Source organism: Schistocerca cancellata, chromosome 1 (genome assembly GCF_023864275.1).
Source record: "Schistocerca cancellata isolate TAMUIC-IGC-003103 chromosome 1, iqSchCanc2.1, whole genome shotgun sequence".
In the NCBI taxonomy this organism is placed as follows: domain Eukaryota; kingdom Metazoa; phylum Arthropoda; class Insecta; order Orthoptera; family Acrididae; genus Schistocerca; species Schistocerca cancellata.
This window is the reverse complement of record NC_064626.1, coordinates 189,568,193-189,579,869: the sequence shown is the minus strand read 5'-3', so window position 1 is coordinate 189,579,869 and position 11,677 is coordinate 189,568,193. Positions and strand designations below refer to the sequence as shown.

At 38.0% G+C, this 11,677-nt stretch overlaps 1 protein-coding gene across 1 annotated transcript; it reads left to right on the top strand.

Moving 5' to 3' along the window:
• Positions 1–652: 652 nt before the first annotated feature.
• LOC126168482 (uncharacterized) lies at positions 653–4,276 on the top strand. The gene is made up of 5 exons (XM_049920559.1): positions 653–857; positions 1,275–1,395; positions 1,991–2,814; positions 2,902–3,588; positions 3,703–4,276. The coding sequence occupies exons 1-5, from the start codon at positions 735–737 to the stop codon at positions 3,871–3,873; spliced, it is 1,926 nt and encodes a 641-aa protein (XP_049776516.1). The 5' UTR covers positions 653–734; the 3' UTR covers positions 3,874–4,276.
• The last annotated feature ends 7,401 nt before the right edge of the window (positions 4,277–11,677 follow it).

The following is an 11,677-nucleotide window of genomic DNA, read 5'->3' as shown; positions in this document are numbered from 1 at the left end:
CTGCGACCGTAGCGGTCGCGCGGTTCCAGTCTGAAGCGCCTAGAACCGCTCGGCCACACCGTCCGGCACCCATGTAACATTACGCCAATAAACTTTCTTGTGACTGAGAAGCTTATGTCGACTAACCAGTATGGATTTAGAGAGCATCGCTTCTGCGAAACTCATATTATCCTTTCCTCACATGATATAGTTCGAATTATAGATGAATGGCAAAAGGCAGATTCCATATGTACGGAAAAATTCACTTATTTTCCTTTGTTTCTTTTTTCTTAAGGATTGTGTTGTAAATATTATCTTTATCTCCTATAACGCAATCAATTGTTGCGCTGAAACACTGGGGATTAAAGATGCTACTGACTGAATGTTTTCCACTGACTTATTAGCTCCATCAGAGGAGGGGGATTCGCACTTATCACATCATTGCCATCGTCAGAATCTTCAACAGGCGAGTTACCCTTTAACTTACCGATGATACGAGGCATTATACGTAGCTATTTCAACTGGCACCGATATCTCATTGGTTGGCGGTAAGAGCCAATGAGACGTACCTGCTTGTAGGTAGATCTTTGAACGCTTCGTATGATTTTCGCGGGACCCATCTTGGTGTGTGGTGCTTTTATGAATTCATCGTCGCAAGGTACACTATGGATAATGTTGAACGGACTCGTGGTGTGGCAGGCTTGTGTGAAGTGTGTGGAACAAATTTTAATACAAGAAAAAGCTTGTACCGACATATGAGGATGAAGCATCGCAAGAATATTTATGTACAGCCTAGGAAAGAAATATGTAATATCTGCGACAAGTTGGTAACAGACGTAAACAAACACATGAAGAGACACAATTTCGCGTCTGGAAAGGTAGGAGGCAAGTTGGTTACGTCTCTGTCACCATATGAGTGCTGCGTGAATCTTAATGTAACTGCAAGCAGATGGCTGGTTCATAGTGAAGCGTGCTATATTGGCGAAGCGTGCTATATTGGCGAAAACGTTATGGAGATATCACCAGTGTGATATCGGGGATGCGGCCTTTCCTCTAAATTTTTAAAGTAGTTTCATGAAGCACAAATAACTTATTTTAGATATTTAAGTAATGCAGGGCCTAGTTTCTCACCGCGGCTTCACTGTGTTGTTCCACATCCCTGAAGATTCTCCTTCATAATTGGCAGTATGAAACATGATGGACGAATAAGTGCATGAATTGTGCTTACACGTTCTTTTTCCATTGCAGTACGCTATTAAGATATTAAGCAAAAACCTGTTTTTTTTGTTATTTAGATGACATGTACCGAGTGCAATACATTTAGATGCTCTCGGAGGCAAGAACTGATACACCATTTGGAGTGTGTTCACCAACAGAAAATGGAGTGCAAGGAAATGACATTTAATTCTGTGGAAGGTGAGGAAACAAAAGTATAGTTTATTATTTGTATTTGCCAGATAACTGATGTTGTACATTGTTTGTATGTGTAGGACTTTCCAGTGAGTTTATGATATGATTTAGTATTTATTAGTGTTCATGTTGGGTGTCATTTATGTAAATATAGGTAAGAAAGTATCATAGGGTAATCAATGATTGGCAATATATCTTCAATGTATAACTTAAAACTACTCTAAACTGTTGGACTTGTTAAGTTGTTAATCTGGATTTGCCCCAGCATGCTACATGTTTCTAAATCTTGGTGGTGGTGACAGGCTGATCTGTAGTGTAGCCCTAGGCTTAGTTTGGAATGTTGGCATAAAGCAGTCTGACATTGATTGTATGTACATACCACAACCATTTTTAGATTCTTATGACACATGAGTAGGAGAGACTGTCTCCATTACCATTATTTCACAGGCACCTTGCTTATAATAATTATTAGAGAGCTGCTAATATGTTTTGATCTTACTCAGTGTTATCTTGTGTATTTCAACTAAATTATTTCCTCAGAATAACACACAAATGCTGTACTTAAGTTTGTATTACTTATGCATTGTAATTTTATTTTCAGAGTTATTTCTGTGGAAGGAACAGATGGAAGCTGAAGAGAAGGTTTCCTTCATAAGACCAAGGGGAAAACAGAAATGTGATTATTTTGTTTGCCACCGTTCTGGATATGTTGACAAAACAGCTTCAGGCAAAAGGTTAAGGGAACCTTCAATCAAAATTGGCGGCACTTGCCCTGCCTGTTTGGTAGTAAAAAATGTGTCATCTAACATGGTTAATGTCAAGTTCTACAGGACACACACAGGACACAGTCTCTCTGTGGGTAGCCTACATCTGACCACAGCTGACAGGGCAATGGTTGCTGAATTAATTGCACAAGGTGTTCCTGATACTACAATTTTGAAGAAAGTGAGAGAGAGCATTCACGTTGGACTCTTCAGAAGAGTTCATCTTTTAAGCAAACAAGATATTAGAAATATTAGGAAAGAATACAAGCTGGACGATAGTAGTGCACACCAAGATGATGCAACCAGTGTTGATCTGTGGGTGAGACAACAAGAGCGCCTAGGGAAAGATTCCCCGGTGATTTATTACAAAGCCCAAGGCACTGAGGATAATGGAAACAAATTATCAGAAAGTGACTTTATGATAGTCCTTATGACTGAGTATCAGCAGAAAATGGCAAAAAAATTCTGTGCGGAAAAAGTTTTGATAGACAGCACACATGGCACTAATAAGTATAAATTTTATCTGACCACACTGTTGCCCGTGGATGAATTTGGTGCTGGATGTCCAGTTTCTTATTGCCTCAGTACACATACTGACACAAGGTCCATGCAAGTTTTCTTTGAGCAGATTAAAAAATGTATTGGAAACATCAAAACAAAGGTAAGAAGACAGTTTCGTTAGAGAATGTTTGATCCACTGCTTGCTGAAAATAACTATAGCATTAACATGTGTGTTTGATTTTTATAGGTATTCATGTCTGATGACTGTGACTGCTACTACAGTGCCTGGAGTGTAGTTATAGGCCATAGTGAACATAGGTTGTTATGTACCTGGCACGTTGATCGGGCATGGAGACGGAATATATGTGCAAAAGTAAATGGGAATGCAATGCTGAAGAGTACTGTATACAAAGCTCTGAAAACTTTGCACTTACAGACAGATAGAGAGAAATTCTCAGAGCTGCTGGATGGCTTTCTTACTTGGTGTGCAGAGGAGGAAGGAACTGAGGAGTTTGGCAAGTACTTTAAAGATAGATATTCATGGAGGGCACATATGTGGGCATACAGCTACAGAATTGGACTTGGCCTTAATACAAATATGTTCTTAGAAGCAAACCATAAAACTCTTAAATACTCATACTTACTGAAGAAAATAAATAACAGAGTAGATAAATGTATCCAGGCCCTGTTGCACAGAACGAGGGACTCACTTTTTCAAAGATTAATAAGGCTTTGTAAGGGGACAGAGAGAACTACACGCAGTGCTGAAATAAGTAAGAGTCACAGAAGAGGTTGTGGTATCAATAAGGAACTGATACACTGTGTTGAAGATGGCACATGGCATGTATACACCGTTTCTGATCGGCCCCCATATACTGTCACCTATACAGAGAACTCTTGCACTGCATGCCCATTGTCCTGTACTGAGTGCAAGGTATGTACACTTATTTTCAACAGTTAAATTCCTAGGTGTAACAACCATTTGTGCCAATTTAAGAGATGTTAATCTACATGTGTGTATTATGTATTATTTTGTATTTCTCTTCAGATCTGTGTGCACAGTTGTGTGTGTTCTTGCACAGACAATTTGATCAAGGGTAACCTCTGTGAACACATTCATGCAGTGGAAATCAGCAAAGGAACTGTAAAGCTCCCTATGCAAGACAGGTTCTGCAGAGAGTCATCTGTGCAGGAGTTAACACAAATAGTTGCTCAGTAGACTTCAGGTGCTGGCAGCAGTGTTGACTACCGAGCTGCTTTGGAAGACAGGCTGACTATTGTGCAACAATTAGCAAGAAGTGGTAACAGTGAAACTGCTGGCTCTCTCCTTGTGTCATTTGATAAATTAATTAAAGAAATGAGGGCAGGCATTGCATCGCATAAAGAACTCGTTGGTCCACATTTTCCAGTAACTTCAGCTCCACCAAATGAGACATGCAGGATTCAGAGACAGTTCCAATCAGTAAGGAAGACATGTGAAAAGAAGGAACATTCATTTGCAACACCATCCTGTGCAGAAATTGAGACGATTATACAAGACCTCTTGGGAAGTGGAAACAGTAGCTGAGACCATGTATATGCAAAAGACAAGTAAGGAAACCATCCAGTAGCTCTGAGATTTTTTTTTTGTGCGCTTGGATGTGCAGATTTTTGAGCACAGTGTACACAGTACTCTTCAACATTGAATTGCCATTTATGTTTTGCGCATGTCCTCTGACTCCACTTCTGGCCAGCATGCAAGGCACACAACCTGTGGTCAGTATAAACCACAACTACACTCTCCTGGAATTGTAGTAGCTGTCAGAATCACCAAACTGTATTGATAAAAGCTTTGATGATGAGACTGTCGTCTTGTGTTTGGTGTTTCTAGTAAACTTTTGTATCTGATCTAAGAAAAACCTGCATAGACGACGCTTAGTGTGTGTGTAGTGAGGCAGTAAATAACGGGATCTTGCACCAGATTCATCCACAGTCAACAGTGGTGTTACACAGCACATTTGCACTAATAGGTATAATTTCTTCTCAAGATTGTAGCATTAGAACACCATATGCAATTAACTCGGGAACATTTGCTCTTTCAGCTGTAGGCTACCAACAGAGAGATTGTGCTTTGTGCATGCTATATAGAACTTTACACTAACCATGCCATATTACATCCTGTAAAACTATGAAAGAGGCACCACAGCTGTGACCATATTCTGAATGGGATTGCCCTTTACCTTTTGACTGAGCTGCTCATTACATTACATTAAATTAATACTTATTCCATAGTTCATGAATACTACATTTAATAGTGGAATGTTATTGTTACACAGTTTTTTTTACAATTACTACTTCATATGCAAAAATCATATCTAAAAATTCAAATGTTGTTTGGCTATCAGACTTTTAATGCTATTAGGTAAATGAACAAAGATTTTTGTGGCAGTGTAATTCACCCCTTTTCATCCCAAAGTCAGATATAACCCACAATAGTGAAGATCATACTTTATTTTACTGTTATAGCTATGCACTTTGCTGTTATTTTTGAATTGGGATGAATTATTAACAACAAAAAAGTTCATAAGTGAATATTTGTTTAGTGAAGGTTCTGTGAATATCCTGAGTTCCTTAAATAAAGGTCTGCAAGCTGATCTTAGATGGATTGCAGGCATTATTCTGATTTGCACTTATGTGCGATGAATACTTTCTCTCTTAATGATGAATTACCGCAAAATGTGACAGCATATGAAAGCAGTGAATGAAAATAGGCATAGTAAGCTAATTTACTGATATGCTTACCACCAAAATTTGCAATAACCCTAATAGCATAAGTTCGTAGCCTAAAAACGAGTTACCCCCGCAAGTTTGTGCCTGATCCCCCCCCCCCCCTCAAGATTTTGCTTTTCACCCCTTTGCTATTCAGATGCTGGCCATGCCTTGTAAAGTCCCACCTACCAATGCATCAACAGGAACCAAACCTATGCCTGACTAAGTAGTTGCCTGAAGCAGATGATCTAGCTGTGTATTGACCCTCCTGACGGAGCTGTTCAGTTGGGCCATCATACTGCATATAAGCAGGAACCAAGTCAACATTAGTATCATCTAATTTTTCCACAAGGTCTGGCCCATGCCTCTCCCATAGCTGCTAGTTAGCAGGACTTTCCTCCTATGTTCTACTGGCTATGGCTCTGAGCACTATGGGACTCAACTTCTGAGGTCATTAGTCCCCTAGAACTTAGAACTAGTTAAACCTAACTAACCTATGGACATCACACACATCCATGCCCGAGGCAGGATTCGAACCTGCGACCGTAGCGGTCTTGCGATTCCAGACTGCAGCGCCTTTAACCGCACGGCCACTTCGGACGGCCCTATGTTCTACTATTTTTATTTATTTATTTTTGAAACAGTTGGTTTCCTGGTGAAAGTGTTGATATCTCCTCTGTCCAGATTTAATTGTAAGGATTTCTGTTAACTATGTAATTTTATTATGAAATATAAAAAAACAGTTTCTTAACTGATTATTCTTGTTGTATTGGGATTGGCTGACAGTAAAGCTTTTGTTTTTCATAATGAGTTACAGAGAAAGAATGATGATGTATAGCATCTCATAAGATAAATCACTAAGTAATCCTGTCACATAAGTAGAATAGTGTTTAACTTAAGGAATGTAAATGTCACCTAGAAGCATTGTCATATCCTTTATTTCCAGTTGAGTACAAAGATAAATTACCCACTATTTCCAAATGTTACACATCTTTTTGTTGAATTGTACATATGTCCTTGTCTTGTTGTATATGTCTGTTCAAGGTTTTTCCTTTAGCTGGTGTCTGTCTATAATAATGTGGGTTCATGTACAACATGATGGTTGTCATATATTTATACTCTTTTTGATTTTTGGTAATGACTGGTGTAATGTTTCCCTCTGTTTCTTAAGATATGTTTTCTTATGTTTATGAAAGATTTCAAGCATTTTTGTTACTTCTGTATGTAATGGAAATGTGTCCTGAAGAGACTTAATAATCAAATAAAATATTTTTTATATCATTTAATGTGTTTTATTGATCCTTGGATGATAAGATTGTTACCTTAGTGATAGCAGCATAGTTGCAGATCGGTGATGTGAACCAAGTAGACTATAATCTCAATGTTGGTATGGACTATCTTTGGTGCCAGTAAGTAAATTCTTTCAGAACTTAGTTTAATACAGGTGCTAAGTGTTCAACTTCTACTCCTGTGTTTCAAACCTTAACTAACTGTATCAATGTTTATTTCATTCACCTGCACATGAACACAAAATGGAAGATAAACTGTTAAGAACTGAGCAACTGAAATGTAACGGAGTTTTGTTAAGTGGTGATTTACAGCTATTCAGAACTTTCTGAACAACATTTCTTGCACACAGCTGTATCGATTTTGGTCACTTCAGACCACCTTCAAGATTATGTACATCTGATCATGTTATTCAGAATGTATTCAGATGCATCTGTAACATTCACTGACAGGAAATGGAATCAGTTGCAATTAGTTATACATGGAGATTAATTGGACATTACAGTTGCTTTTGAATACATTCTGAATAACATGGTGTACATCTAATGTGTTATAACCTTAACAATCGTCTGTAGCAAGCAAAATTGGTTGTAATGAATAAATTGATATAGCTGTGGGCAAGAAATGTTGTTTCAATGTAATGTAACAGTTAATGTCTGTCACAAACCCAGGCTAATGCTACTGCAATTGTAAATCTCAAATGCATGTAGTAATTAAAATTTGAATTAGTTACATGATTGAATTCTTGGGGTGGTGGTGCGTAGTAATTTGCTGACACTGCAATTCTACTACAGAATGTTCAGAACAATGTTGGGAAGATAATTTTTCCCCGCAGAGCATTTGACAAATCTTGTCTTAAGTTCTTGTTATCTCCTTCTTATTGAAAGCAAAATTTATTGTATCTTGAAAATAACTACAATTATAAAGGTCTGCAATGTTTGAGGCATAAAGGACAATGAATGGTAACAACATAGGTTGAAAGATCATATTGTAAGAGTACTTCACCAAAGTAAAGAATACATTAGCTCGAAAAATGTCTTGATCATTACGTACTCTTTGAAAGAATCTACGACCTAGTTCTCTGAACATGTGCCCTCTTGCAGCTACAGCATCCACAATTCATTTCAACAAGTGATTATCCAAAGAAGCTAATTGCTTTGAAAAGTACCAAAATGTGACATGAGCGTTACTTAAAAATATTCCTGCACCTGTTTCATTACAGGTAAAAGCATTTTGTGAACTTCAAGGTTGTATGTAACTCCGCCTGTCACTACCAATTCATCTTCACTCAAAGTTACAATGGTTACGGAGAAAATGGAAAATGCATTTTTTGTAGAAACTCTAATGTTCACTCCATGAATATCGAAGCTGTGCAGTTTCAACAAACTGATAACTGTATATATCATAACTACAATCAAATTTCAAAAGCAATGCATTGTAGGTGTGAACTATAATGAAATGTCCCACAGGTTATAACAAACACTTGACCTGCAGCCTTCCTTTCATTTTGTAGTATGAGTGATGCCTATAAAACTGTATTAACTATGAATTTCCAGACTGTACTAATTGTAAGATCATAGTGAGCAGCAGGAAATTCTTTGGTGTTAGCTGTTTCCAAAAATTGTACAAGTATGCTGCAATACTGATCTCACTGTTACTATATAGGGCATCCAAGTTTGCTTTTAACAGCTTACTTTGTGCAGGAAGAAATGCAGGTGGATGCACTGTATAAAGGTCTTACTTGTACGGACTGAAAACAATGTAACATTCGCCTTCCTTGTTCAGACTCAAAAATTGTTTTTGCGACAAGAGAAAAGTGATACAGTGATTAATTCAAGGAGGAGAGCCTTTCAAAATATTTCTGCTGTCACATCCTAACTTACTTGGTATGACAAGCACGAGTACATACTTTCGCACGGTGCACATAATGAATATCAGATCATCCTGCTTCCACAATGGGTTACTTTGTTCTCAGATGCTGACATGTTGATTAGATTGAAAATTAATATCACATCTCTAGTATGTATTGATACGACTTAAGCAAGCAGTGGAAAATTTTAATACTGTCAAGAAATGTCCTATCACTTACTGCACCGCTCTTTCCAATTACTTCCAGGGATCAGGTTGGCAGATGTAATGTATCCAAACTAGTTTGTTATGTATGCAGCATTCTTAAAAAATTTCATTGAAATCAGCTTTTATCTTTTTTCCACATAGCAAAGTGTATTTGAGGACATTTCTGTTAACACTTTTTTCACTATCAGTTGGAAGGGAATAGAAAGTGTCCACCTCCTGCACAAATTTTCATACCTCTATAGGCTAATGTGCTCATCATGAAACAGAGCTCTTGTTTCAGAACAGAGACTGAGCAAAAGGTCTATCACTCTAAATGTACAGTTTTGTTACAAAGTGGCAAAACCCATTAGCAGTCATAGTGAGAGAAAATACATGTTTGCAGATGAAATACGTGAAGTGAGTAACATGTAAATATTATTTTCTAAACATCCACAATTATCATCTTAGCAGAAAGCAACCCTTTTCAGTTAATTTGAAAACTGTAGACACCAGCTGTGGCTCTGTCACTGATGACAAAGTTATCATATCACTAATTTTTAGAGCCTTTAGATATTGGGAATACACAGTCCTGGAAAGGTGAGTACTCTCAATACAAAATTTTCAACAAATTTCAGTTTGTTGACTCACTGCTTGGCAAGTTCGAGACCTCTAATATGTAACACTGGCAAGCAGGTGAGATAACATGGTATCCTGAGACACTATTATGGTGGAGTAGCCTATATCACCTTTGTGTTTTGTGGAATTCACCTCAAAATTGCAGTTTTTTGCCTAAAGTTTACAGTGGGCCGCCCATGTGCAGATGTTGGCAACACCCATGCATGTATGATGAAGAGCGAATGTGTTCTTACTTTTGACAAAATCTGATCACTTATCTTCCCCCACTCATGTTTTAATTTGAGGAAAAAAAAATCATATGAAACGTTGATTCACAAATCAGCTGTTCCGCAGTCTTAAATTTCCCCAAAAGCCCTTTGTAAAGTTTTACCATTTTTTCGTATCCCTCTGCACACCATTAATATCTCTAACTTTCAAATGACAGTCTCTCAGTAAAAAAACACATATTGCTTTTCAATTTTGCACTTCTGGAGGAAGAGTGTCACCAGTTTTATGTGAAGGCCTAATTTAGAAAACATATACGGATCTGAATTTTATGGAGTATGAGGAACCCCTATGCAGAAAAATGTCAAATTCCTGTATGGATTTAAAGTTGTGGAGAAGTAAATGTGCTAAATTACTGTTGACAGTTTCAATGTAAAGCTTTCTGGATGGCAACACACAATTTGTGTTCGCAAACAAATAGCAGATGATTGTTTGCCACTGAAGAAAGCAGTCTAAAACTCATTAACAGCCTGCAAATTAATCATTAGGTCTACCCTGATTAACTCTCAACGAACAGAAATTCCAAATTGCATCACCTACTTGACAAGCACGCAATACATGCTAGCCTATATACTTTTCCACACTTCACTGTTCAGGATAACAGCCTACTCTGCAGTTGGCCAATAACACAAGACAACCACTTTTGATTGACCAATGCTGGCAGTATCACCTACAGCAACTACTGTTCTAGGAACTTCTGCAGTTGGCCAATAACACAAGACAACCACTTTTGATTGACCAATGCTGGCAGTATCACCTACAGCAACTACTGTTCTAGGAACTTCTGTCTTATTATGATTCTACGAAACCAATCACTGATCATTTAAAACAATGCTTATCTGTGATTCGATCATGTAACGCTGCTTTTGAAGCGATAAAACAGGTTGAGACGGGCAGCTGCTTAGGGAAGAAAATGCTTAACGCTACGTATTAAGACTTCCGAAACAGCAACTGATAGTTCCCTGAACGTTGAAATACGTTTTGTCAAGAATGTTGCCCCAGGTAAATTTAAACCACAAAATTGACCTAATCTTTCCCCGGGTGCTAAAAAATATTCTTCAGCATTTCAAAATGAATGAATTATTCTAAGGTCATTATCCATAAAGCATTCACAAAAACTGCACATCGGAAACAACTGCTATAAACTTAAAAGGCCATGACATAGATCAGTTAGGAAATGACACGACGCTGAAATCAGATGATCCAAAATTAGTATACACAACATTTTTATTTCATTCCACATGTTAATATCGTAAAAAATGCAAAACACAAAATGTGACATTTTTCGACATTAAAGATGGGAGGGATATTAACTGACCCATGATTTCAAATCAAATATCTTCACTTCGTAAATTTTCGATATACGTCCATTTAATGCTCTCAGTTACGAAAGGCACAACAAATACACACTTCAAGATGGCTCCCCCCTGCCCCTCAGAAATCATAAATAAAGTAGATGTTCAAAGATCTACCTACAAGCAGGTACGTCTCATTGGCCCTTACCGCCAACCAATGAGATATCGGTGCCAGTTGCAATAGCTACGTATAATGCCTCGTACCGATGATAGCCGCGCGGGATTAGCCGAGCGGTCTCAGGCGCTGCAGTCATGGACTGTGCAGCTGGTCCCGGCGGAGGTTCGAATCCTCCCTCGGGCATGGGTGTGTGTGTGTTTGTCCTTAGAATAATTTAGGTTAAGTAGTGTGTAAGCTTAGGGACATTAGACCTTAGCAGTTAAGTCCCATGAGATTTCACACACATTTGAACATTTTTTTGAACCGATGATAATTGCATCGGTATATGTTTCGAAAAACCAACGCCTCATCATCCACTGACAAGTATTCAACTTCTGAAGCATCTGTGGTTTTACCACTACCTGCTGAATTAATCTCTAGATCACTTTGAATATCATCCTGCATTATTTCATCCACAACATTCTCACCAACATCTTCACCTTCGGAAATTCTTGCATTTTTTCAGCAGTTCACAATCACATTCGGCTGTACACTATTCCCGGAACAAGCAATCATGTCAC